This window comes from Nyctibius grandis, chromosome 4 (assembly GCF_013368605.1).
Source record: "Nyctibius grandis isolate bNycGra1 chromosome 4, bNycGra1.pri, whole genome shotgun sequence".
In the NCBI taxonomy this organism is placed as follows: Eukaryota; Metazoa; Chordata; class Aves; order Nyctibiiformes; family Nyctibiidae; genus Nyctibius; species Nyctibius grandis.
The window spans coordinates 32,311,350-32,339,340 of record NC_090661.1 but is presented as its reverse complement, the minus strand read 5'-3'; the positions used below and the strand labels follow the sequence as shown (position 1 = coordinate 32,339,340).

Sequence of the window (27,991 nt, the reverse complement as noted above, 5' to 3'; positions counted from 1 at the left end):
CTTATGCATTAAAGGTGCTAAATGGGTCCTGAGAGCTGCCACAAAAATTAAATGGAAAAGCATTATAAATCCTTCAAGCTATGAAGGATTGTGCTATGCATTGCTCTGCCCTGTTGTTTGACACTAGCTTCTTAAAAGTGCTCTTTTCTCCTTATGTGAGATTTATGCATATTTAAAATCATTATCTGCTTTGTTTTTTGGGGTCTTACAACAGGTTTGGAATTAGCCGTAGATCCCCTGCTTCCATTGACAGGCAGAACACGCAATCAGATACGGGTGGTAGCGGCAAATCCACACCCAGCTGGCAAAGAAATGAGGATAGTATCGCTGACCAGATGGGTAGGTAATTAATTCTTTACAATGAGCAAGTGGTGCTGACCACAAGGTGACTTTGGCAATACCTCTTCATGCAGAGAGAGAACCCTCTTAAGCAGTGCGTTTTCAGAGTCTTTGAAAGTTAACCTTGTTCGGCAGGATGAATAATTAGGTCTGGAGCATATACTGGCTTCTGCAGTCTTTTTCCTTGAGACCTATGAGTATCACCTGAGGAAGAACTGATTTCAGTTCTTCATTTGATTGTGGGACTAAATCTACCTTAATGCTCTTACCCTGAAACACTCTGTCCTTTTAGAAGTGGTTGGGTAGACAAACTGATTAATTTGTCTTGCTGTTGAGGACTTGTTTGACCTCACCTGCTCTCCTGAGTGGTTTGGCTTAGTTTAATTTTTGCTTAGTTTGTCTAAAGTGCATGTGGTGCTCCCTTTTAGTGCTATATAAATGCAAATTGATTGTTTGATCATTGAGGCTATAAAAATACCATGTATAAAATGGAAAAAATGCAATTAAAGTTTAAGTAGTGAAGTAAATCTATAGCTTGATAATCACCTTCCACCAGTGTATACATTTTCATTGCACTTGGCAATTAAGCTGTCAGCTGAGGGAGCATATTAACTACATAAAACAGCTGGGTACTGAGAATTTGTGTTGTTAAGCCTTCATTTGAAGTTTCTGCACGTAGACCTTTTGCTACAGCTATGGCTTGACTTGAGTGGATACCAATGAGATTGACACCAATGGAAATGTCCTGTCTACAAACAGCATTGATCCAACCTGATGACCATGGTCAAGATTACTAGATTGTTTTTTTTTCTAACTTTGTTGCCATAGACAAAACAATTCTATACTTTTTCTATTGCACATATAGATCATAATTTTACTGCATCACACCTTTGTTCTATATATGTGGACTAGTGTTGAACACAGAATAAGGTTCAGTGAGATCAGCAGGAGTTTGTTAAGGCAAATGCCAGCCTCAAGTTCTGGAGATGTACTTTGTTCACATACCTTCACAACCTCAGTGAGATGTGCCTTGTTATTGACGCCATCTGTCAGTCCCTCCCTCACAAGTCGTGTGTGTGTCCCCCCCCCCCCCCCCACTTCTCACTAAAAAACTCTGATTATACTGATCTGCAGTTCCCATTTTGACAGAAATTTTTAATCGCATATGTCTTTATACTGTTGTGATGGTAACAACACATGTAAAACTGATCTTTTGCTCAGCATTACTTTTGCAGACCAGCAGTTGGGCGTTGATGCTGGCACTGAGTGGAGCTGCTAGCAAGTTCTGTTGTACAATGTCAGGTGTCACCATATTAGCAAAATAAATAAATAAGGCCAAAAAGAACAGGAAAAAATTGTGTGGTAGAAGAGATGGCTCCAGCATTTGGCAAAGGCTGAGAAATGCATACTGACACATAATCCCTGTACTTTATCTCTTGTGTATTGTCCTGCATTCATAGAGTCGCAGTTGGAAGCTGCATCTCTGACTGGAGACTTCATTGCCAGTCTGGAGAATCTAGGTGAAAGTTTGGTTCTATGCCAAATAAGCACATTTCCACTTGGGATAATCTGTCTCAAGGTAAATAAGACATTAGGTGCAGTGAATCCACACACTCACTCCTTCCTGGCCCATTCATAGCTACAGAAGACCTTTTTTCTCTGTGCATCAACCCTTGCTTGCTACCACTTGCCAGGGGGAGTCAAGTTTAATTTTTTTTTTTTAATAAATAAAAAAAGAAAATTAAATTTGTTTTTAAAAAAGTTAGTAATCAAGATCAAGATGAACAAACTGTAGCTGTGTTGGGGAAAGCACTGCTAATTACCATGGATATTGTTAAGTACTTGATGTTCATAAGCACATATTCTACTTAAAAGCAGCATTTTTAGAAGTGCAGAATATTGCGTAACCACAGGAGAGAAGATATATGTAAAAAGTCACAACTGAGAGAGATTCTTTTAAAATACTGACCTTGGGCTCCGAGAAGGCTACTACCTACCTGTCGGGCTGTGTCTGAACACCCTCTAGACCTCCATAGTTCTCTCCTGGGAAAAAATAAGTTTAATTGGCTAAGAGCACTCCTGTGAGTGTCCATGTGAGATGAGTGATTTGAATTCCATCCACTTTTGTCAGGTCTGATTTAATAAGTATTCCTTTTGTACATCTATGCAGTTTCCACATTCACAGCCATCAGTGTTTAAGGGAATATTATGATTTCAACAGATTTTTGCTATCTCTTCAGTTAAAAAAATGTTTATTTAACTCACCAGAACCCTGACAAGAAATATGTGTAGTAGTTGTACTGGATAAAATGTGTTAATTTAAGTGATCACTGTAGACTTTTGCTATTTTCCTGCCTTGGGTAGAATACAGTTTAAGGAAATGTGGATCTTTAGGTTTTTTAATCGCTTGTCCACAGGCATATAGAGATACAATGCCAATACACTGTGAAAATGAATATTCCGCTGTTTTAATGCTCTGATATGGTGCTGTTGGGCAATGAGGGCATGATACCATTCAGGTTGTTCTAACAAAAGCCAGGATGGTGGCTGCTGGTTTTTCATGAAGTCTTGCTGATTCACTCCAGGCAGGAATGGGCCCTCAGTTACTCACTTGTGTTTTGTCACAATATTTGTTTTTTTTATTTGGAATGAATTTCATATTAGGTATCCAAAGTTTTGGGCTAAGGGGAGTATTGGAAAAATTGCAGTGTAAAATTAGGTTACACATTTTCTTAGCTTGTTGCACTGCATACGCTCTTCAGTACATCGTTGTGTGCTGTATTGCAGAACCAACATGCCATCTCCCAGCAGTATCAAAAGTACTGCCATCCTTCAGAGAAAGTCCCAGTGGAAGACTGATGAGACAGGATCCTGTGGTTCACTTGTCTCCAAATAAGCAGGGTCATGTAAGTTATCCTAAAAAAGGAATTATTTAATGTTTTGCTTTTGCTCCACAAGCTCTTGATACCAAAAGTGTTGTTCAAAGTTATATTCAGAGTGTCAGTTAAAAAAGGAAAAAAAATCCTCAAGCCCTGTTCCCTACTAGAACATGGAGGAAGCAGTGGAGCAGACCTATGGTTTCCTGAATCCTACAGAAGCTAAGCACAGCCTACTGAAATATTTATTAGTAAATAAAGTTTTGTTTCCAGGTGAACAGCAACTTCTTGTCTATTATCTTGTGATAAGTAGAGGATTTGTGGGAGTTTGCAAAGCTATTCCTAGGCCTCACATGTGATACTTTAAGTTTACTAATATATTTTATAATGTAACACTTGGAAAGCTGCTCTGAAACAGAATAGTGATCTGGCATTTGGTTTTGTATTTTTTCCACTTCCCTTACCTAGTGTAACTATTACTTCTTTTCCATAACCTACCTTGTGCGCTGTTGGAGTACTTTGAAAGATCTGCTGGAATCTTGCTGAAACAATCTTTCTTGTTTTATTTGTGTTTAGTGTCTAAATGGCAAATTCTGCCTTTCTGTCTCTGCGGAGTTAGATATTTACACCTTTTGGAGACTGTCACTTCCTGATTTACATACAGAGAGAGAGAAATGCAGTAATGTTCATAAATTTAAAATGTCTTTAAAATTATTTAAGTCGCTAGACTCAAAAAAAGCCCACCTTTTAAACTTTAAATTACCCGATAAGCTGTATCACTTGGGGTTTTTATTTGTACAATCAGCTAAAATATGGAGTTGTGTTGCGCTATTATACTGAAAGTATTAGTTGCATTTATTTAGGTGTGAGAAGGTCTTTAATTGGTTCCTGTTATTTGCTCCTGCTTATCAGCATTCTTCTTTCAGTACAGTTGGCAGTGTTGCTTTTAGGTTATTCATTCGTAATTTAAAAAAAAAAAAAAAAACAAAACTCAACACCACCACACCTTAGGAGCATATTCTTAGGAGCACAAACTAGTTTTTATATTTAGATTGACCTGTTTTCCATGAGTTGTATTTGACTATATAATGATGTAATACATAACTCACTGGCTTGTGTGCAAGGTGTAGCACTGGAATTAATGCTTGCATTCTTCTCATTTAGTCATTGTTAAAATAAATCTTTATTATGTAGACAGATGGATGGGAGGAGTGACGCAGTTCCTAATGAAGAACAGTAGCTTTAATTGGAGATAACTAGGTGTCCAGATCAACTTATTATTTCTCCAGTTGTTCTGTCAATTCTGGCTTTAGTGTAAGAAATGTGGATGCTGAAATTTCTGTCTCTCGGTATACATCCGTTTTCTATTTTCCATCTTTTCCAGTGAAAACAGAAACAGTATCTAATCTTTTCTATTTGGCTGGGATCTCTGCCTGTGCCTGTTCGGTAAAACTCCAGGGGTGGACAAATAGGAAAGATGGTTCTAAGTCTCATTTCCATCCCTTCCCTTATTCCTGGGCCATCTGTTCACCAAACATGTCCATTGCCTACTGAAAAACTGCTTCAGTTCTGATTATATAGATGATCAGAACATAGATAAATTCTGTAGATGGAAACTAAAATTAAGGAATTCAGATGGATATAAATACCCCAAAGGTAGGTGAGCTACTAAGCAATGGTGAGTGTATGGCAAGAAATTGTTCCTGTAATGGGATATTCCACCAGTGCCCACTATGGAATTGAGGGCATTCAGTGTCTTTGTAACAGCTGGCTCTAACCAGGGACAGAACACACAAACCAGCCAGACAGTAGCATGCCCTGATGGGACAATTTCAAAGCATTGCATTAAACCTTCCTTTCTTGCAATTTTGCCTTTTGGAAAACAATTTCAGATTAGTTAAATGGCATTTCATTGGTCATTGCAAAAGATGCTGCTGCTGAGGACAAAATATACCGTACTACAAAGGGGTAGGAAGAGCAGTGGTTATTTTGCCCTACTTTAACCTTTTGATAGGCAACTGGATTATTCAAACAACATGCGCGCCTTCTGTGGATTAGTTATGTTTCGTGTTCTAAAACAGAGTCTTAAAATCAGAATATTTTTAATTATAGTAGTTATAAATCAAGTCAAAGTCTACACAGCCAATTTCATTGAACTGGGCTGAGTGTTCTGCACACTGTGCTTGAAAGGCAATAGTGTGGAGTATTTTGGGACAACATACAAACAGCTCTGGCTTTCCCTGAATAGTTAAGACATGGTTTCCATATCCATATGAAAGCTTTTTATGTGCACCCGGAACAGAGCACATGCGTTGTGTTGGAATGAGTTTATTAGTCTCCTCAATGTATCTATCCAATATCTCAAGGTAGAAGAGCTTGTATTGTGCAGTGGTGACTTCTGTAATAGTTTATTTCCTCCTCCTCTTTATTGCCATAATTCTGAAATAAACCTACAAGTGTGGTTTTTTTGGATTGTTGTTTCTTCTGTAGTCTGACAGCCACTACTCCAGCCATTCCAGCAGCAATACTCTCTCCAGCAATGCCTCCAGTGCTCACAGTGATGAGAAATGGTATGACAGTGGAGAGCGCACCGAATCAGAGCTGAACAGCTACAACTACCTTCAAGGGACTTCAGCTGATAGTGGCATAGATACCACTTCCTACGGACCTAGCCATGGCAGCACTGCCTCCCTGGCAGCAGCAACATCTCCCCGTACAGGGCTAACAAAGGAGAAAGTGGCACCACTGTGGCATAGCTCCAGCGAAGTGGTCTCCATTGCAGACAGGACATTGGAAAAAGAGAGCCACATAGACCGAAAGACCGAGTCTTCACTGAGCCTGGATATTCACAGCAAGAGTCAACCAGCCTCCAATCCTTTAACGAGGGAGAACAGTGCTTATAGTCTTAGTGATGCCATCTCGCATACAAGGTAATTTTCACCTCTTATGAGATTGACCCCTCCACACTCATTTTCCCATTTGCACTCTCTAGCCTATCAAAAGTGAGAAGTGGATGTTGAAAAGAGGTTTCTACTTATGTTAACCAGTGTTTTAAAAGATCTCACTCTGCAGAATGCTTGAAAATTAAGACCACCTTTAGTCTTCGCATCTGCTACTGCTTATAACGCTAAAGAATGTCTTTGAGAGCATATTCCATACTGCTGCTACTAAACTAATGTAAGAAAGACACGTGTCTGATGTGTTTATGAGGAATATCTTGCAAGAACTGCAGTTCATATATGGAGCAGAAAGGACATCAGTCCATTTTATTAAGGGACCTAATATTTAATATGTGTGTTTAATATGAGGTTCTTTTTCAGTCTTGCAAGTATGCATTTCAGGTGTTCTGCGTTTTTTTTCACCAGTCTTTTTGTTTAGAAATCTGCTTGAAGTTAGTATGATAAAGACTGAGAGCAAGTTGCTTGGGAGTGCTAGCATGTAGACTTTAATCTCATTCTGGTGCAAGCTTGTGGGTATGACACATTACAGTCGCCTTCCCTTTCTCCCTCAGTTTTGCCACTTGTAAAATTGGCAATATCAAGTATGTGTATAATGTTCTTGAACACCTCAAATGGAAGGTACCCACTTTACAAATTAATCAGAGCTGCAAGAGGCAGAAAATATTTTAGACCATTTTCCTAACCCATTTCCCAAGAAGTATTCAGTGCTCTTTTTGAAAAATACTCATGCTATGTCATACTAGCAACAAGAAAAAAACACAGCTCTTTCAAGGAAGATGTGTGATCATCATAATTTGTTGGCCTTGCAGAGCCTAACTTGCATTTTTATTCATAAGGCACATCTGTTTTGAGTGTGCAGCTAAAATACCTACAGGCTGGAAGTCTGAAGCAATTTTTGCTAATAGTTTTGAGCAAAGCTACATTTATGCAAGGCTAGATGTTTATCAGACAGTTTAACAACTCCTCATACAGTAGCTGCAGATAGGAGTTGTCATAGAGACTGTAATGTAGTAAATGGTCTCCATGTACTTTGTCATGATAATTTTGACTAAATAATACATTCATGGTGGTCCCACTCTGGTTTTCTGCCTCTCTCGGTTGGCCGTTTTTGGCACTAAAGCTCGTATTCAGTTGGTATAAATCCCACCCAGGTCTTTGAGACTGGTGTTTCTAGTAGCTACGCATGCATGAAGGATTTGAGCAAATCTGTAGAAAACACTATGCAGAGGGATTTACTTAGATTTTGGGCAATGTTAGCATGTGCCCCTATCTTGGAGGTAAAAAATCTATATGGTCATTATCTACAGTTTTATCCTGTTTATTTTAAGACAAGCATGTTTATATGCGTTTTTAACGTTGATTAGAATTTGCCATGTGTGCTCTGCAGTACTTGTTTGAAAGTAACTAGCAGTAGCATTAAATGTGAGATTCTTATACAAAGTGTTGATTGTAGTAAAGTTGTCAGTAGCATTTCCATTTGGAAGGGTTTTTTCAGAAGCGACTGCAAGAAGCCTGGACAACTGCTGCGTAACTCTTGGAAGCTTTATTGTGAAGGTTGGCCTAATGGGAATGGTATCTTTGTACACCTGAGGTTCTGGTTTCCTCTTCTCTGAGCACCAAATAGGGTTAGTTCAGTAGAAAAGCTGAGAAAATTTAATGGAAAGAAACATATCTTCACAGGGGAGGCATACCCTGACAGCTGTCATCTTTGTCTTCCATGGATGTACTTGAGCAACTTGATTGCAAACTTAAGTCTAGGATGTTGTCTCATTATTATATGATAGCATTGTGTCTCCAAACATGGTGTTTTCTCTGGTTGATTTGGATTAATTTACGTGATGTTTCTCTGATGATACTGCAATGATTCTCTACACATGTTTTTGTGGCTGTTATTGAAATTTCCAGAGAAAGGTTCCCTAGGCTTTACGCTAAAGAAAATGGTTGCTTTTTTTCCAGTTTAATTTAAAAATCAGATGTTAAAAATGCAGCTCTTTGCAAACAGGAGTAGTAGCAATTTGTAGAACACCTGGGGCATGATACTTGAGAAATACTTCAGTCCTTGTACTCATGTTGTTTATTTTGGTGGAGAAAAAACAGACTGACTTGTGTTCCTTCTTTATTATTTCTTATTTTTGAAGACTAGAACATGTGTTTGATGCCTCACAATAAAGCAAAGGTGCAGTCTGGGCTAAAAAGCTTTCCTTTAGTTTCTCTGTCATCCTCAGTTGGTGGTTGCACAGTGAACATCTGTGCTGACCTGAGGAAACCCAAGGTCCAGCTGTTTGCTCCTAACTCTCCCATAATTCTTTCTAGAGGCACAACAACCTAGGGCTGGAGGCTTTTTAAACTGGCACTTCCAAAATGTAACCACAGCTGCCTGCTTCAAGGAGGTGACGGGGGCGGGGGAGACTAACAAATTATTCTGAACAGGCTACTTTTTGTGCGAAATGAGCAGCTTAATTGGTGTGTTTCTCTATCAGTGTCTAAATTGTTATCCTTTGTTGCTTCTCACTTTTTTACCTTTTGCCTGTGGATGCCAGAGTGTCTGTAACGTCTTTAGAGTCGGGTTTCTGAACAAGAAGAAAAGGAATTTAACCCTAAAAAGAACTTGGTGACAAAAGAAAAGAAAATAACCACAAATTAGAGTGTTTGTGTCTGTAGAAGACAGGAGCGATAATTAGTGTTCAGATCATTTGATGGTGCATAAAAGAACTTGTACCTGAGAATTGGTGGCAAAATGTAGATTATAGTGATTAACTTTTACAGCAGAGCTTCTGGCTGGGTTTTATTTTTCTTCTCCACCCCCATTCCCAAAGTCCTTCCTGATGATTGTGCAGATTTCTCATAGCATCCCAGGAGCATTGCATTATGTAGGCCAGTAATTATACAGAATCATTATAGCTGAATGTCATTAAATGAAGCCATATGCACTGATGGCATGAATTCCCTAGGAAAAAAAATAAATCAGTCTTTCATTTTCGCCTAAACTATACAGTTTCTTATGGTCCTCTTACAAAACCAAAAGGAAAATCATGGCTATTTCTAATCAAGTATCTTTTTCATTACTTCTAATAATTTTAAGATACTTAAAATATTATTTAATGGTTGTAGAATACTTCTGTGAAAGGCTTATCTGCAATTCTTGCAGATTGTCATGTAGTATTTGAAGTTTTCCCTAATTTAATCCTTGATGTCTCAATAATTGAGGTGGGAGGTGGGGGACCAACAGCAGCTATCTCTGTGTCCTGAGAGTATGAGGACTGAATTTCTTCCTGATACAATCCACCTGGTCCAGGTCTCCGTTACAGTATGAGGAATCCTCTGCATGCTTCCTGGTGTCAAATACTCTAATAACTTCCCATCACTACCATGGTGCTCCAGCTCCGATTTAGTTTTTCTAGAGTTTACCCAAAGCCTTTTGGTCTCCAAATATGCTCTCACTTAACAAGTGTGTCTCTTTATCTGTCCATATCCGATTGACCTGCCTATGTTTACTTGTAGGGTGAAAAGCTTCAGTCATATCCACAGTTCTGTGCATACTTCTGAAGCAGAATGTCCTCCCAAAATACTATATTGTAAAACTACAGCTCAAAATATGCAATACACTTTAAAGAAAAGTGTATTTAACACTGTATGCTAATTTTCTTGCTTGTTTGCCAGGCTACTCTTGGCATCTATTATATGATACATATTATAATAAATGTTAAAGTAATAATACTTAAAATACAATGTGTATATACAATGTGGTATATAATAAAATATTATTTTATTATATATGCATATGCATTTTATATATAAATTTCATGTAGAGCATACTGAACATCATTTTTTACCCTCTTTTCCTAGTAATATTAAGGCTCAACACTACGAGCCTATATAGAGGTTGTTATTGGTTTTTATCAAGAAATGTTTTCTCACAACTAGCACTTCCTTGAGAACTACGTGATGGATTAAAGAGTCCTGAAATGTGATCAGAACTTCCCTTTTCCTACACTGAAGCAAAAGACTTCTCCACTTCTTGAGTGTATTTAGAAGAGGGTAAAAATGAAAAAAAAAAAAAAAAAAAGCCCCATATGTTTTCTTTAAAGATGTGCATCTTCCTCAGATCTTGGTGGTTCAGTTTTGCAGTGATGATGCCTCACAGATGGGCTGGTTTACTCAGCATGTGTAGGAGTTTTCTTTCAGTATTGAAAAAGAAAAGGGGGAATGAAGAGAAATTTACTGCCTCTTCCCCTAGTTCTTATTTTTCTCTACTTGCTTGCTATAAATTATGTTTACTTATATTTGTCACAAATATGAAGGTTGTGATGTGCAGCGCCAAATATACGGGCTTGATGAACAGGAAAATATTTTCCTATATTTTCCCAATCTGCCATCTTTTGTGTAGTCTTTTCAAATGTACAGATAGAGGGAAGAAAAAAATAATTCTATAATACAAATTCTGTATTATTGTAATTTTATTTGTATACATATGGGGAGATGCATCCTGCCCCTGATGTGAGCGGCATCACAGCCATCCCCATGTACATTAGATGGAAGCATGGGCTGCAGCAGCCAGTGCTGTTTGAGGTGGGAAGACTACAGTCCACTCAGACTCATTAAATCCACGGCACTTAACTGTTGGGACTCATGGTGCTTAACTTGAGCCGTATGAAAATGAAACATAGTTGGGGGTGGTTTTTTTAGGCTCCATCTGTTGTAAATGGAGAGAGATGAGAAACTCCAAAGCATTAATTCTCCCTGTGTATCTGAGACACCTAATTTAAGGTGAGGAGAATCACCTCCTAAGGATATTTCTTCACTGACTACAGTGGGAGCCAGACAAGTGGCATAGATTAGATAACTGACTTCTATAAGGCTAAATGTAGGTGAGATTATTTTCCCAGGTGGCAACAAAAATTTAACCTTTAATTCTTTTTTCTGTTTCAATAGAGAGAGATATGTGAAAATGCATTGTTTTATCCAATATGAAGAGAGTGGTGAATAATTTTCTGTTAAGCTAAGAAAGAAAAGATTATTCAGTGACTTTATTCAGCCTTCCAGTTAATTTTTATTTCTCAGTCAGAAACTGTTCTTTACCATTGGGCCATCTGTTTCAAATTCCTTCTTTGCAGTGTTGGATACAGGGATGAAAATGTGGCAAAGATGTATGGAGATCTGATAGAAAACTGGTCTGCAAATGTATAATGCTTTTTCAGTACTAGGGCTGTACACAAAGTTTTCCTGTAACTATACTTAGAAATGCCTGACCTTTTAAGGTAAATACTGTCTTAAGCCCTAGTGCTCCTTATATTAGGCAAGTCACATCAGATTTGAATATCAGCATCACTAAAGAGAAGTTCCATCTAAAGCCCCGCTCCTTCTTCCACCAATAAGCTGCAGTTAGTCATCCCAACTCTTCTCTTCTGTCTAGACAAATTGTGATATATATTAGAGACCTGCTCAGACTAATCAATTTAAGAGTCTTTTTTTTGCAAATGGTAACTGCTTTTCAGGCAAAATCCAGGAAGCCCTCTTTTGAAAGTTGTATGGTTTTCTTTGGTTTGTTGTGAGGTCTTGAAGAGATGTTTCCTGTTGCTTAAGTTCCTTCAAAATATGTTTTCTTCCACAGCCAGGAATTCCAGCGAGAAATTGGACTTAGGTTCTTTTTTGCTAATTCAGCTACAGTCTCTTGTATTACTTTCAAGCTGCCTAATGACCATGAACCCTATATTTCCCGTTTGTGAAGGGGAATGAGGGGACGGTGATATGTTGCATCCTTTGAGGTTGCTTACAAAATTCTTCATTACTACGTGAGGTGTTTTTAATGAAACATTGGTGGAAGGCCCTTAAGAGCGAATTGGTTTTGGTATTGTACCCGCTATTGATAAGACTAACAACTTGTGCGCAGACTTCTAATTAAACAAGGTGTGTATATATATACATTTGCGGCAAATTTTGTCTTTATTATGTTTTTCTCCTAGTACCATGAGCTCACGACACTCTGCCAGCCCAGTTGTTTTCACCAGTGCCAGAAGCTCACCGAAAGAAGAGCTTCATTCTGCTACTTCTCCACAGCTCGCACCTTCTTTCTCCTCCTCCTCTTCCTCCTCGTCTGGTCCTAGGACTTTCTACCCTCGCCAGGGTGCTACTAGCAAGTATCTGATCGGATGGAAAAAGCCAGAAGGGACCATAAACTCAGTGGGGTTTATGGATTCAAGAAAGTAAGACTGGTTTTTGGTTCTCTTGTTTGGTTATTTGCTTTAATTGTAAAGAAGCATTGAGATCTGTGACACTTCTCTGTACAGAACAGCTCAATACTATTTAATAGAGTGCTTAGTCTTCTGTAGAACTTCATCTAGAGTTCTGCAGTTAGGCTTAAATATTTGATAGTTAGCTAATCTCATTCCCTGTTAACTTGTAAAAGATTTTTTTTTTATCATTTCTAGAGAACTGTATGGATTTCGGTCCTATTAAAGCTTATCTTTCCTTGGGACTTCTTAAAGGTGACTCAAAATGCTGTTTGAGCAAATATTAAAAATCATGTTAACATAGAGCCTGAGCTTTCCTTAAGCCTCTCATCCATGTAGTAGTACTATGCATGCTATGCATTAGCTCTGTGGCACTCCATGTTGCCTTGGTAAGATTGCTGCCAGTATCCAGTCTAACTGGCTTAAAGCAAGCCAAGATCTCTCTGCGTTACAATATGCAACCATCTCTTTTTGAAGAGAAATTGAGAAACAACTTACTAGTGAAAATATTGTTCCTTCAAGTCTAGTATGACTTGGAAAGCAAGTGGTTCAGACAGCCCATTTCAAAGTAATTTATTCAACCCTTCTTCATTTTTATTGACGCAAGCACAGTATCCCTAGATGATACCAATAACTGGCTGTCAAAAGGAGATTATGAAACTTCGTGATAATTGTGTTATAAAAAGCCAGTTAAAAGATTAAAGAAACTTAGTGATTTGGTGCTTCAGGGCTAATTGAAGACATTTATGTTTTTTAGTTTTGTACAGAACACACGTTATTTTAATGGGTTCAGTCCCTTATTGTGAAAATGTGTTACGATAACCTTTGAGTGTATCGCTAGTTGATATTTTTAAACAAGTTTATTGCTTCAACAGGTATTCATTAAGATGAGGCTCTGCTGTATTAGCAAAACTTCCCTCCTCTGTGCCCCTTACCTAGGATTTTTCTTTGAAAATCTTGGGAGTGCTGTGATTCTTGTTTCATTGATACCTCTTGCCCCAGGGCTTTGAGACCTGAATGTGTCTTCCGTTTCATTTAAGACGTCACCAGAGTGATGGCAATGAAATGGCCCACCCTCGGCTGCGTGCTTCAGCAAGAGATCTACGAGCATCACCGAAACGAGCATCCAAGTCCACCGTTGAAGAAGAGCTGAAGAAATTGATAGATCTTGATAGCCCAACACCTGAATCCCAGAAGAATTTTAAGGTATGTTAAAGAGAGAGTCTGTCATCTGGCTATCTCTTGGCACAGTTAAGTGAAATCTGAGAATACCTGAAAAGCAATGCACAGGTCCTCTTCTGATCCAAGTCATAGTTCTGTTGTTACAAAATAGAAATATGTAAAGTTACACTTCATAGAATTTGATAATTGAGTTCGTTGCTGCCTTAATACAGCAAATGCTTCACAATTTGGAAAAGGATGAAATCCCTGAAGCTCTTAAGATTTCTGTGTAGAAAATGCTGAGTGGTTTCAAAGCAGTCAAAGCTGAAGCATTCATTCATACAGACCTTACTCGGTTGGCCTCTGCATTGGACTCAAGAGTTTCTCAGATAGTATCTTTTCTATTCTCACCCGTAACAGGAAAATAAGATGCAAGGCATTCCATGAATTCTTATCATGGACAGAAAGTCATCTGTTTATCACAGACTTATCTACTATAGAAATACATCTGGGGAATAGTTTTGTTATTACAGTCACTGCAATTATTACAGTTTTGTGTGCAAATTTAAAGACACACTGGCATTGTATGCCAAATTGCAAAGAACATTTAGGACTGCTGGCTCATGGAAAATCCTGTAGTGTTGTCTTATGCATTTGAAATGTTCTTCTCTGATTGCATCACTAGACAGTGACTTGTTGACAGTATTGAAACTCCTTGCAAAAAGCACACTTTTATGCCTCTCTGATCCTGTTACTGCACAAGGACCAAGAATGCTCCCGAACTTAAGCAAATATTTATGCAGAATAAATAGATTTCCTGATGTGTTTCAAAATGTGTATAATAACACAGAAGTGCATATATTAATTTTAAAAATCCATCATTTTGAAGAGAACGTCTTGATTTCTACAGTTTCCATGTGCTGTCAGTGCTTAACAGCTCAGACTCATCACCTAGAGCCCAAATGGTTTCCACAGCAACCGTGCAGAAGAGAGCTGCAACTTTTTCTTTGCTTGTAAAAGCCCAAAGTGGCTTATTAAAACTTGTAAATGCTAGATTCTGTATGCAGATTATTTCATATGTTACCTTTGAGGCCAGAGAAAAAAAAACCTTGCCAATGGCAAGATATCTTTTTCTTAGGATTGCGGTAGTTCTGAGGGAGTGGGACGTGGGACATGGGCGATGCGAGCATCTCCTGTTGGTTGTTCTGAGCAAGGGGATTGTTCTCATTCCAAGAAATTCCATTCTGTTTAAAGAGGTGACCTGAAGACCATGAAAAGTGTGTATGTTGCCAAGTTTGTTGGTTTTCTGCTTTGGGGTTAGCGAATCAATTCTCCACCCTGATCTTTATTTCCTGGTGGCTGTAACAAGTATGTTAACTCAGGTTAAACTTTCGATAAATTTCAGCAAGTTAATAACATTCTATTGAACCAATAAATTAAATCTTTTCCATTTCAAAAGTAACTGTCATTTCTGCCCATTGCGTGATTTATATTTCATCTTACAAAAAAGTTGCTCTTATGGCTTAAAATTTTTTCACAGTTTAAAAAAAAAATAAGCCCTTCATTAGTTCACTGCACAAAGACCAAAAATCCTCCTTCCTGTCTGTTGGCTGCCAAAGGCTTGTTTGTCAGTGGAATTTGTTCTAGGCTGTGATTTTGTGCATCTTTTTAATATCTTCCCAACCTTCCTTATTTCCTTACCTACTACTTAAGCATTATATCTTCTCAGAGAAGTCACCCTTCTTTTTCCCTTCCCTCTGCTCTATTACCAGAAGACAATTTCTACTTGTATTGCCTCTGTTCCAGCTCCATCACATGTTCATATCTGTGCAACCTTTTAATCTCAACGTCTGATACTAACTAGTGATTGCAGCTCCTAATTCTTTAATGCTAATTGAACTGTACCACCCTGGAGTAAATGCTGCTTGACTTAGCAGCTCTTTCTTTTCCTTTGCCACTTCAGGGCAAGTACTGGGAAATTCACTGGGTCATAATATGAACCTGCTGATTGAGCTTTTAAATTTCAGAACAGAAAAGCAGCTTGATCCTCAACATAACATAGTGACAACTGTGTAGCAGAAGTTTTCATTTCTGTAGTGTTAACTGTATGTGCAAGGTTCATACTGTGATGGGCGTGTCCTGAGGGAGGCAAGGCAGAAAGGAGAATTTGACGTAATAGAAAGTTGGCATGGGGACATGACTTTTCTTTCCTTCCTTGTCTTTTGATGATAGCAGCTTTTTGGAAGTAATCTTAGTTGTTTCTGATCTTTAATCATAAAACTAAAATGTGCAGCAGTCTTTTAATATTAAAATTTGTAACATTTTGGCAAAAAAAATAATCTGGCAGATTGTCTTCCACTGTACAGTACCAATAGTCCCTCCACCACGCTCTTCTCCCACCTTATAGTGTGGGATTTTGATCACAGGAATAGAGTACCGTCTGTTTAAACACTTTTTTCCTCTTTTTGAAAAAAGAGAGAACTGTTTATGAACAAATGAGCAACTCTCTGTAATGTTTAATCACTCTTTCTGGAAATCGTATTATTTCCTTTTTTGTTTAAACTTGCTTACAGAGCAGATGAGGGTGGTGAGGTCTTCCTTTCTGTTTTTCATTTCTCCATGAAAGCCTTTGGACCAAATTTCAACCAAACCGTAAAGAAATGTTATGTCTTAGAGATAGTTATGTTGCTACAGGTTTCATGAAAATTGTCTCTCTGCTGGTGGGAATGGTTATGCATTCTTTGATAGCAGCTCGCTGGCATTGGCCAGAGAGTACAGAACTCCAGGCTAACCACAGCATTGCTTTCTCCTCTGTGGGGCATGGAGGAAGCTGGGATGATGGTGGGGGTAAGACACAAGTTCTCTTACTCATGGGACTGCTTATTTAATTTTTATTCAAATCCTTCTGAAGAATCAAAGCGGTGGTGGGTGTTCCTAGTTGTTCAGTGATATGAGACTTTTAATTAGTTGGCATTTGCTGGTGCTCTGCCTGCAGGAAGGCAGCTTCCCCTGGGCACGATGGAGAACTCTGGTTTATGCAGCATTCAGTCTGTTTCTGCAAACATTCTCTCTGCTACATGTCAGCTCTAGAATCTGCAAGGGCTGCCTGAGGTTTCCCTCAGGAGGGACTTCAGGAGAAGTTTAAAGGGTATTTAAAAGGTAGAACGTGAGACAGGCTAAAGAAGACCTATATATGTTATCTAGTTATAATCTCCTTCAAAGCAAATTCCTTTAGTTCTTTTTCCTATCCACTCTGAAAAAATACTATGCTAACACTTGCTTTCTTATTTAAAAAAACAGTTTTAAAAAACTATTTCGACACAGACTTCAGAAGTTTCTTTACTGATTTTTTTTTTCTCATTTCTTTTTATTTGTTTTTATGAATGTATAGTCACACACTCTGTCCTGTCAGTCTCCCTTTCCCAGCACTCCTACTACAAGGCGTGCCTTGCAAAGGACTTTGTCAGATGAGAGTATTTACAGTGGTCAAAGGGATCACTTCTTCACCTCGCGGACCTCGCTCTTGGACCAAGCCATGCCAAATGATGTACTATTCACCAGCACATACCCTTCTCTCCCAAAGTCGCTGCCATTACGGAGACCATCGTATACTTTGGGAATGAAATCACTACATGGTAAGTGTATTTCCCATTTTTCTACTTTCAAAGGAATCCTTTGTGAATCATGTTAAGGAAGAATGTTTGTTACAGCAATTAGTACTTCCATCTTGATTTTGCTAAAATGAGGAGAGTCAAGTCACATACCTGAAAATAGAAAACAGGATGGGATTTTTTTTTTTCCTCAGTTCAGTGGGTTTAAGACTGCATGACTGGTCATGCAGTTACCTGTGGAGGGAGCACAAAATTTGCCTCATTGGCTGTAAGTTTTCACCAAATTTCTTCCAGAAATCATCTGGACCAGTTGGAACCAATGGGCAAATATTGTATGCCTGGTTATCCACCAGTGACAACTTCAAGTGTCAGTTTCTTTAGTGTGGGATTATGGGAACAAAATACTATTAGGAAAATAATGATATAAAAGTGGATAAATACTAGTGGACATTTGGATGTACAACTACACCTGATACAGCTTTTACTGCACCAACTGTTTTTAAATTCACTCCTTACCCTATTCATTTTACAGGACTTGTTACTTATTTTAGTCACAAATCAACAGCTAACACGAAAAAGTTACTTGCTAAACTGCTGTCAAGAAGGCACTCAGCTTACCCCGTTAGTTTACTGAAAAGTCTCAGCAGGATTATCTGCTAGGTTGTGTGTTGCTGCATGTGAATGTCTCAGTTGGCGAGAAAGGGAATTTTCACAGGTTCCCGCTGTACCTCATAGCTAAATGTGTACTACATGTGTTTTCCAGAAATAGAGCTAGATCTCACAGTGTAGGATTCTGCAATGTTTTCTGAAGAAGTACGTATCTGCTCTGAATTTATTCATGTTTTAGTATGTTTCAAGAGGAAAACGCAAGGCTATCAATAGATTCAACTCACTATAGTGGGCCCTAGGCACAGTCTGTATTTAGATACACAGGATACATTTGACAGTGAAGGCTGCTGAAGAAATCTTTTTTAAATTCTTTTGATCTGTCTGTGATCACCAGGCATCAGTTTTCAGTGTTGAACCTGACATTTTCATGAGCTGTTGTTTCTGTATAACATGTTTCTTGCATAAGAGTTAGGAAACTGAGCTATCTACAGTTCTGCTTTTTATACGCACTAAAATGACTTTGCAGACTTGGTTACACTTGTAACTGGTGGGTGGATTTGGCTTCTGAGGGCTTGGGGTCAGAAGATTAATGATGCCATCTGAGTAGAAGTGGAAAGCGGCACTTGGTCTCTTCGTTTAGATGGATGTGTTTTCCGAAGAGGAAACCACAAAACCTTCTTCCACTGTCGTGTTCTCCTCTACACCAAACCGATTACTCCTCCTAGCACATAAGCTTTCTACATTTGTCAACAAAACAATTTTCCCCTTTTCTATAAAATGTAGGGCCTGCGTGATAAAAAGGACCAGCTATTTGGGGGTACACAAATTGTCCTCCCCAACACCTGCCTTTGCTGAGAGAAGGATTAAGTAGAGCTGGACATTTAATACCAAAAGTATTTGTTGGCTTCCAGCTATTCAAAATTCTTTTAATTCAAAGATCTTAATAACAAAGATCAGCCATTCCAGAGCACCTTCGTTTGTTCTGAAGAGGGAAAACAGTGAGCTAAAACTATTCTTATTTGCTCATCTGTCTTAATTAACAATCCAACTTACTTTTAAAACAGGTAATTTTTCAAGTGGTTAGTTTTTTTTCTTCTAATTCTGTGTATCTTTTCACTAATTGTAAATATTTTCATGTTAAGAACTTCCCGAATAACTGCTCTCTTTTGGGGAGATAGTACTAGAGTCCTCAGTGTTCATATTGAGCTGAACTTGCATTTATGAAAAGTAAACACACACAGAGACAGGAAGATTTTTGAGCAAAGAAGTGAATGCAGTGTAGCTTTTCTGGTCATTGTTTCCCAGGCAGCAATATTATTTAACTAAAGTTATTAGAAAGTTATTTTAGTTATTGAAGTTATAAAGTTATTAGAGTATCAAAAAAAAAAAAAAAAAAGGAGGCAAAATTAAGCAACAGAGCTTAGTGGCATTTGTCTTCCAGGGCTTGGATCCTGCCCACCACGCTGTTTTTCTTTCTCTCTAGTCCAAATGGATTCTTCACTGTGTTCTTCTCTGCAGGTTCCCCCCAGGTGCCCAGTCCATCGTTTCACCCCTACATCTCTGGTGGTTCTAATACCACCTACAAATTTTTCAAAACTTTCTTTACGCCATGACAGAGGGCATGAGGGAGCAAGTTGTTGCTGCTTCTGAGCTTACACATGTGCTGACTGACCAGGCATTCCACGGTTTTTGATTGTCCAGCCAGTAAACTGAAATAAAGTAGATAATGGCTGGTTCACAATTTGGTCTTTCCCTAATCAGTGGCAATAATTCAAGTATTTCGCTTTGCTAGGCACCAGTTTGCACAAAAATTACAGGGACTTTATATCCTTCTTTCAAGCTTGCTAATGTTTTTTCCATAGCGGGCCATGTACCAGCTTATGGGTGGGTGTGGGTATTTCTCAGTAAAGATCAAGAGGTTTCACTAAACTGCTGAGAGATAAGGGCAATGCTTTGGAAGTCATTTTAAGCGTTTTCTTGTTCTGATTCATCTTGCTAGGCCTAAGTCTGCTCCCATTGCTTTATGAGAGTGTAAAGAAAGGAGAAAAAAAAAGCCACAATTTTATATTTTTACAGGAGGAAATAGGTGCCAGGCAGTGTAGAAGCCCCAGCAAGCTGCAGAGCCCTCCAAAGTATCTTCAGCTTCTGCAGGAATTGTTGAGTAGAAGGGTACTGCCCCCAGCCCCAGTGCTGGGGAGGAGGCAGAGATTGGCTTTAGAAGTGCTAAGCTGCAAAGATTCAGGCAGGTTAGAAAGGAGCAGAATGTCCTGGTAATAAGCAGCACTGTCTCAGAAAAATGGCTTGTAACATGCTGTATTTGTTGATCAAACATTCTACTGAGTTCTGGTTCCAAAAGTGCTATCCCAGAAAAATCAAAAATAGGGATGCATTAGTATGGAGAAGGAACTCTGGTTTTTGTTTTGGTTTTTTTTTTAAATGGAGTTTATAATTTGTTTTGCATTGCTCTAGGAGAGTTTTCTGCCTCAGACAGCTCCCTCACAGATATCCAGGAACAAAGACGGCAGCCCATGCCAGACCCTGGTCTTATGCCATTGCCTGATTCCGCCTCTGATCTGGACTGGTCAAACTTGGTAGATGCTGCCAAAGCCTTTGAAGGTAAGATTTCAGAATATAATACTTAGAAAGCTGGTCTTTGTGCATGCTTCTTTAAGGAGTGGGTTGGGGTTTTTTTTTTTCAATCTCGACTATTGCTTTTGTTGTTACTGTTTCTACTTAGTGTGAAGCTTCAACTCATTTAAAATAGCAACTCCAGTCTTAACAGCCTAAAATTTTGTGTGTAATACTGGGATACCATTTCTTTGTACTGGAATCCCTCTGTGCTAAGGTTTGGCCAAACCTCTCTGAAACTGGCTACTTTTCATTTCATGTAGAGCAGTTGAAGACATCACAGCTAGGGTGGAAAAGACATCTGGCATGGAAGTGCAAAAGTAAAGTCAAATAGCAGGGGAAAAGCATATGAGCGCACTAAAGATTGCTTGCTTACAGCAAGTTTCCGTAGTGCAGCCGAAGTGTGCTGCCAAGGTAATTTGGGAAGTATGCCTTGTTGGTATATACTTTTCCATTGCCATTCTTCCCTTTGCATACTCTGAATACATAGACTTGCACATAAGTGTTGTTTCATCCTAGGGCACTTTCCATCTTCTTGACACTTAGTAAAGAGAAGAGAACTGTAAGCTGCCTGGATGTATTTGAATTTAAAATTAAATACACTTCAACCTAAAGGGAGTTTACCTTACAGTTACTGTAACCCAATGGAAAAGTCTTCTAGGTGCATTAAACAGAAGTGCCTTTTCCTAATCTCTGCATAAATGCTGTCCCACCTTCATGAAAGTGTTTTCACTGATCCTGAATCTTTTCGACATTATTCTGCATGGTTGGAGAAGGCTGTGAAGTAAATTGCTTTCTTGGCTGTTCTCTGGTAGTAGCCATATACATCATTAAGACGGTGCATGTCTAAGCCAGTGTCAAAGACATGCTCTGCTGTGTTGCCATAGGAGTTATAGGATCAGCATGTCTCATTTCTCTCTGCAGTCTTGGGAAAGAGTATTCAAAGCAAGCCTTGGTCCTCAAGAGGAGATGAACTTGTGGCGATGTTTTTTTCACCACCACATAGGGATGAAACCCAGGTTTTAATGCGTTTCACTGTGGTTGGCAATTTCTGTTCAAAAGATCCTTTTTTTTTTTTGTTAGATGTATTTGACTGTCCTCATTAAGCTGAATCCCTCACTTTTGTAGGCCCCAAACTCACTTGTGTTTCCCTTTAGAAGCGTGAACAAAGTCAGTGTGGTGAAGGTAACAAACTGACAGCTCAGATGAAGAGAAGCTGGGGTAATGCTTTGGCTGGCACCTTCATCTCACCGCTGATAAAAATGTATTCAGATTTGACATGGAGAGGGAACAGCTGTCTGATGTCAGTATAATCCCAGTCTCTCATCTCTGCCAGGTGCCGGTAGGGATTGACAAGTTCCAAGCAGCCTAAATTCTGATTTATGATGCTGGATACCTCTCTTCTGCGTTGTTGGTTGGTGTCTTCAGCACAAGCCCCCAAAGTTACAAATGGTGGTATCTGCAACCAGCTGAAACAAAAGCTGCCTGGATCCCTGAGCTACACCAACCTTTAGTATTTTCATTCAAAGGAGAAAAGAGAGGAGCAGGAAAAACTTCATCACATACCAAGGCGTGTTAATTTTAGCCTTGTTGAAAGCATAGAATAAAAATTTGCTAAGCAGAAAAAGACGATACTGGTCTATTTGCAGTGAGGACCAGCAGCTGCTGAGGGAGAGAAATGTTAATTTATTAAACTAAAAAGTGTTTATGTTACAGTTTGTGCTAGGAAACTCCAGAGGTAGGGGCAGTCAGTAGTTTACAGTCATAGCACATGTGATAGTGATTTAGAGATGTGTTAAAACATCTGAGCAGTTACAGGACAAAAATAGTATATAGACACAAGGCAGAAAAGAGGTTTCACATTTCAATCTGAAAACGTTTTCTTAAGGCATAAGGAAGAAGTTTCAGGTTCTGAAAAATTACATTGGTCATTTTACTTTCCACATATAAATTGTGCACAGTGAGCTTTTCTTTCCTCAAGATAAAGGGATCCTTTATGGAGTGAAGGAAACTAAATATAGTTACTGAGTTATTGGGTAGTGTCATGCAATTGTACCAGGAAGTTTTGCACAGCTCTTGTTGTTCCATCTTTGCTTCTTGCCTCTCTTGGAACTAGCCTTGGGTGGACTCTGCAAGTGCTGCTGGGGTATCTCTGCTTTGCACTCTCTAGCATCTGCCTCCTGGAGAGCTTCTTAGCCTGAGGGTGATGCATGATCTGTGTGAGCGTGCAGTGTTGTGCCAGAGCTAGCACTTGCTTGTTGAATCCAATACAGTGGAGAACCTGGTGCGAACAATTGCAATGCCAGTTTGTTTCTGTCAAGTGGATATTGGTATGTCATATCATCACCTTATCTTGCTTGAAACAGACTTCTTAGATTGCTTTGAGATCCTGCAGTGTAGCTGTTGCGCTGTGCATGAACAGATAATCATTACTGCTGTCATTGTTTTTCTCTGTACATTTGCCTTTCCAGTTCAGCGAGCTTCATTCTTTGCTGCTGCTGATGAAAATCACAGACCTGTGAGCGCTGCCTCCAGTAGTGATCAGGCTGAGGACCAGCTTACTGCACAGATAAAGCCTTATACAGGGTAAGTAAATAGACCAGATATGCAGACTTCCTCAGCTACAAACGAAGGAAAAGAGTAGAAACATCTTTATTTGGAAGCCATCTCCAGGCTTCACAGAACTCTTCACAAGTTCTCATGAAGATGGGGGTGGGAAGTGAAAACAGAAGAACCGTAAGTACAGTTGAACCTTTTTGCAAGTTCCTTCTTGTCCGAGGTGTTCATGAACACGTCCAAAGCAATGGTAATTCAAGGCACATAAAATGAGTAGAAGTAGAGAGAAGTCAAGTGATGGGATGGCCCCAATTAATCATGAGTTAAGTTTGTTCTGTTGATTAATGTGCTGCATGTGTTCCATGTACTCTTTGTTATGTTCTCTTTGTTCATTTTGTGAATTCTTAGTGCACCTGAGCACATACCTACATAAAGCCACTTGGTATAGACAAGGCTGTTAGCTACCCTATGTGAAGACAGTAAATTGTATCAGTACCTATTCTTGTTTCCTGCTTTCAACAGTAAAGAATCTCCTCCAACTCTCGCCTCTAAAGTGGACCAACTGGAAGGTTTGCTGAAGATGCTGCAAGAGGATTTAAGGAAGGTAAACGTTTCATCTACAGAAGATCTGTAAGATATACATTTAGTGCTGATAGGTGATGCTAATAACTGTGTAATCCTGCTTTGCCATGCCTGAGCCTGTGACAGTCTCATCCTTGTGTATGAGAAAAAGATGTTTCTTTACTATTTTTCTCAGGCTGTGCTTTGATTATGCAAGGCTAGGGTGGAGTGTCTAAATTTGTAGGCAGCTGATTCCTCTGCTTAAATTAGGAGGGTGATTCAGAGTACCTCCACTCCTAATTCAGGTGACACTGTGAAAGGTTTGAAGTTAGTCCATGTAAATATATCCTGCTGATGTTGAAATGTGAGAGTATTATCTAAACATATAATTTCTACTGTGGAAACTTCCTGTATTGTGTTACTGCCTGCTTGGTCCAAGAAGGATCTGCTGTGGTCAGATGAAAAGTCTCTTAGCTGGTGAAGTATTTGCAGGAATATTTCCTATCCCTTATTTAGTTTAACCATCAGCAGTTGTACATACATGTTGTACATACAGAACAGCGCATGCCTGATTTTATTTCACCACTTGGGGAGCCAGCTTCTATATTAGAATTTAATACAGAGAAATCCTGCTCATTCAAGCAAAAAGTGAGGAATGACATGTCACAAATGTCCCTTAGATATAAAAGCATGTGTTACTGCACATAAAATCCTTATAAAGAATGAGATTTATGCTCTCTTAAGAGATTCTTGCCTCTCTGTATAGGTAGGAAGCATGACCTATAATTTCCACTAAGATCTGTATTTTTCCTCATGCCTAAGGAAAAAGAGGACAAGGCCAGTCTGCAGGCTGAAGTGCAACATTTGCGGGAAGACAACTTGAGGTTACAGGAGGAATCCCAGAATGCAACCGAGAAACTGAAGAAATTCACCGAATGGGTTTTCAACACAATTGATATGAACTAAGAACAGTGTATGGGGAAGGAAACTGTCTGTTATGAATATTATTACTGGGACTTAAGCTTTAATGCCACCTTAATCATGACATGTGAAAGTATAGTCAGAGCACTTCCCCGTCCTTCATCCTCCAATAACCCTTTTTTGCATCTCCACGCGCACTCGGAACAACTGCAGATCAACAATCAATGTCTGCCTTTTGTAGAAAAAACAAAGTAAATCATTTTAAAAAGGCAAAATAAAAGTTTAACTGCTAAAATGTGAATGTCTATTTTTTGCACATTGTCTCTTTATCTGTTATGTACAAAATGATTTGGAGGCGGGATCAGGCTTGCTGTTCCAGCTGCCTCTGTTTCCATTAACTCCTTTCTTTCTGTTTCAGGTACTCTGCTTTTCCTTGCAGCTTTAACAAATATTATGACATCTAGAAAATTAGAAAGAAATGTTTATTTTACTGCTCTTCTTACATTGTTTTCTGAAGTATGCCACAGACGAGGGGATGTAATGCAATCTTTTAGATGTCTCCTTAGCAATTTGCGCTTGATTGCTAGTGCTACCTTCGCATACTTTACAGAGAACGTGTGTCCATAGTGTATGGTACAGTACAACCAGCATCATAACATTTGGAGAGAGACTAGAGACGTGAGCCGTGGGTGCGGCATGTTATCACACGTCTGTTTCATTAGCATTTCTGGTAGCCTTTGTTTCCTGTGGAAACAATGGCTGCAAGTAACGTTACGAACAGCAAAACTAGGCATGCTGCAGTTCATACTGTATCAGGCAGGCTGAGAGTGAGTACTGTTGCTGTACCGCTTAAGCATAGTCCCCTTCCCTTCCAGGGGAACCTGTTACTCGCGTTATTTGCAGAAGACTTAGGCTGAAGTTGTAAAGAGATTAAGATTTCTTTCCCCTGAACTGTTTCCATGAAAATCCATATAAACCATCTCTGTGCACCTGCCCTCCCATTCCATTTCTCTGGACTTCTCAAATCACAACAGATTGAGAAATGTTTATTCAGCTTGTGTTTTATTACATGAGAAGTCTCATAAATCTTTTACTATGGTAGACAGAGGAATATGTAAAGGTGAATTAGAGAAGTGTATTTTTCGAAGTACTGGGATAGGATTGGAGTTCTGAAATCCCCAATCCCCAGTGGAACTCTAGCATGAGATTTCCTAAACTGCCTCAATGCAGGAAAATTAATTTCTTGTTCTTTGAAGGAACAGCTAACTTGCCACAACATGTTACCTCTCCAGAAAATACCTTTTAGGTGTCAGAATACGACTTCTAAGCACCACAGTCTGCACAGGCATTGAACTGTGCAGCATGCTGAGAAACCTTTTCTACTCCCTTTTGAGGATACAGTCACTACCTTAATAAATACTGCCTTGCATAAAGTGCAGTATATTTGGGGGTTAATTTCAGGAGCATCCACTCCCTCCCCTTTACCACATTCTCAAATAGACAGATTAAAATCATTGTCATAGTCTTGTCACAGAAACTTCCACGCGCTTTTCAAATCCTTTTTTCGTACTCTCTAATCCTGCTCCACACAAGTACACACTACACTTCAACCTCAAACTTAATTTGTGATGCTAATCCCCATGGAGTTCTTCTCTAATGTTTTGTCATGGAAATGGATCTCTTTGGAACTATTTCTGGAGTGCTTTTGTAAAGGTTTAGAATGTCTTGGGTTTTTTAATGACTTGTATGAAGGAGATTTATATAATGCCTGATATTATTTGTAAATGGGAAATATTGCTAACATCTCTGAGCATCCTGAAGTCTTGCTTTTATTCTCTTTTATTTTTAAGTATGGTTTTTATTTTATTTCAAAAATATTTTGGGACTTGGGGCAGACTATTTATTAGAGTTTTGCAACAGAGTTCTTCTTGTATGATGCCACTGAAGGCTACTTGTAAAATTCTGACAATAAAACTCATTTTAAAGTCTCTTCTAAACCATTTTTTTCTGATTTTGTTGGGTTTGTTGTTTAAGACTTTCCAGTGTCCATTTCTTCCTGCTTTCTTCTTGTACCACTTTTCTCAGTGCTTAGCAATAGAAGAGTATCATTCTCTATCATTGCTACTTTTTTCCCTTTGCAGGCCATTAATTGGTACGTATACACACACTTCATCCCTGGACTTTTTACTTGTATTACTGCACAAATGTATTTTCTTCCCCCATTTACAAGGTGTTGCAGCCTTTAACAGTGATTCTGAGATTCACCAGGCTGATATGGTAAAGGAGGGCCAGTGGGTTTTTATCATTTATCAGAATTTTAGAACTTACTTGGAAAAACTGCAGCCGATTTGGGTCAAAACCAAACTTGCCTGGCACATCTGCCCACAGGCACGCACAGCTTTCAGCATCCCAGAGCCAAACCTGTGAGCATGCAACATTAGCTGTTACGTTTGTTTTGTTTTCCAGATCTCCTTTGACTTGGGAGATGACCTTGGATGTGTTTTAAACAGACTTTTTTTTGGCCCGGTGGATAACCATTCTGCATGGCTCAAAAATGTGGGACTAGGTCCATCTGCAGGAAAGCGACATCCAGGTTCACTGAATGGATCCTTACACACGGGGAAAGAAAATCCATCTCTTTCTAGCAGTGAAATACTGGACCAAGAGAGCTCTGAAGCAGCAAGAGCAAAGAGAAGCATCTGATTGAAAAATAGGGGTTGAATCCTGGAAAGAAAACTAGATGCTGTCTTACCATTTGTAATTGGATACTGGTAATGGAGTTCAAGCAGAAAGTTTCCTGCAGATCAAGGTGTTGCCTTGCCCACATTCATAATGAATTTGCGCCAGAGGTCCCCATGCTCCACCATGCACGCTGCTAGGTCAGCCTAGACCAGGGCAAGAGCTAACTTGCAGGCATCTTCTCACAGCCTGAGTAGTTACTGGCCTAAGCAGAAAGTGGGTGGTTGTGGGAGGAGCATGCGTAACAGGGGCTGCCTTCCTGCTTCACCTGTTTCTCCCAAGAAAGTGATGTTTTATATTGCTGGACACAGTTTTGTATTCCTTGTCTACGTTCCAGTGCAAAGGTGCTGTTCTCCCTGTGACAGTGTCTTGGATAGCCAGATGTGTCTGGTGCAGCAGCAGAAGGCTGCCTTCTCCCCAAATCCTCAAATGTGTGTAGGGGGGCAGACAGGCTGCAGCTTGCACAATGGATAATACTCTCCTCAGAAGTGAAGCAGGGTGTAGGTAACAAGTCAGAGGGTATCAGGCTGTGGTAGGAGGTGATCTGTGAGGCATACAGGAGCTGGGATTGTGAGGGGAGAGGCTGGTGGGAAGGGGACTGGGGGGTTCGTTGGAGGGTTAGGGGAGAGATGTGGGGATGAAATGCAACACATTCAGGTTTTACTCCTCTAAAAGTGTGGTTACTGGATGATAGCCAGTCATTTTGGGAAGCTGTGTTCCAGACCCAATGAATGGTATTGTGAGGGAGCCTTTTCCCCAGCTTTTCCTCATGTGGGGAAGGTCCCCATAAACGAGGCACA

The 27,991-nt window shown here is 39.3% G+C and overlaps 1 protein-coding gene across 5 annotated transcripts in view; it reads left to right on the top strand.

Moving 5' to 3' along the window:
* The window catches only part of SIPA1L1 (signal induced proliferation associated 1 like 1), a 241,315-nt gene extending 214,930 nt beyond the window's left edge, over nucleotides 1–26,385 (top strand). For 4 of the 5 annotated variants that reach the window (XM_068399040.1, XM_068399036.1, XM_068399038.1 and 1 more), the window contains 10 exons: nucleotides 215–339; nucleotides 3,127–3,245; nucleotides 5,706–6,145; nucleotides 12,139–12,378; nucleotides 13,446–13,611; nucleotides 16,958–17,201; nucleotides 20,256–20,402; nucleotides 22,886–23,000; nucleotides 23,493–23,574; nucleotides 24,354–26,385. In XM_068399040.1, the coding sequence (XP_068255141.1) occupies nucleotides 215–339; nucleotides 3,127–3,245; nucleotides 5,706–6,145; nucleotides 12,139–12,378; nucleotides 13,446–13,611; nucleotides 16,958–17,201; nucleotides 20,256–20,402; nucleotides 22,886–23,000; nucleotides 23,493–23,574; nucleotides 24,354–24,497 (1,822 nt within the window). In that variant the 3' untranslated portion in view covers nucleotides 24,498–26,385. The remainder of the gene's footprint in view (nucleotides 1–214; nucleotides 340–3,126; nucleotides 3,246–5,705; nucleotides 6,146–12,138; nucleotides 12,379–13,445; nucleotides 13,612–16,957; nucleotides 17,202–20,255; nucleotides 20,403–22,885; nucleotides 23,001–23,492; nucleotides 23,575–24,353) is intronic. The other variant, XM_068399041.1, reaches the window with a different exon arrangement.
* The last annotated feature ends 1,606 nt before the right edge of the window (nucleotides 26,386–27,991 follow it).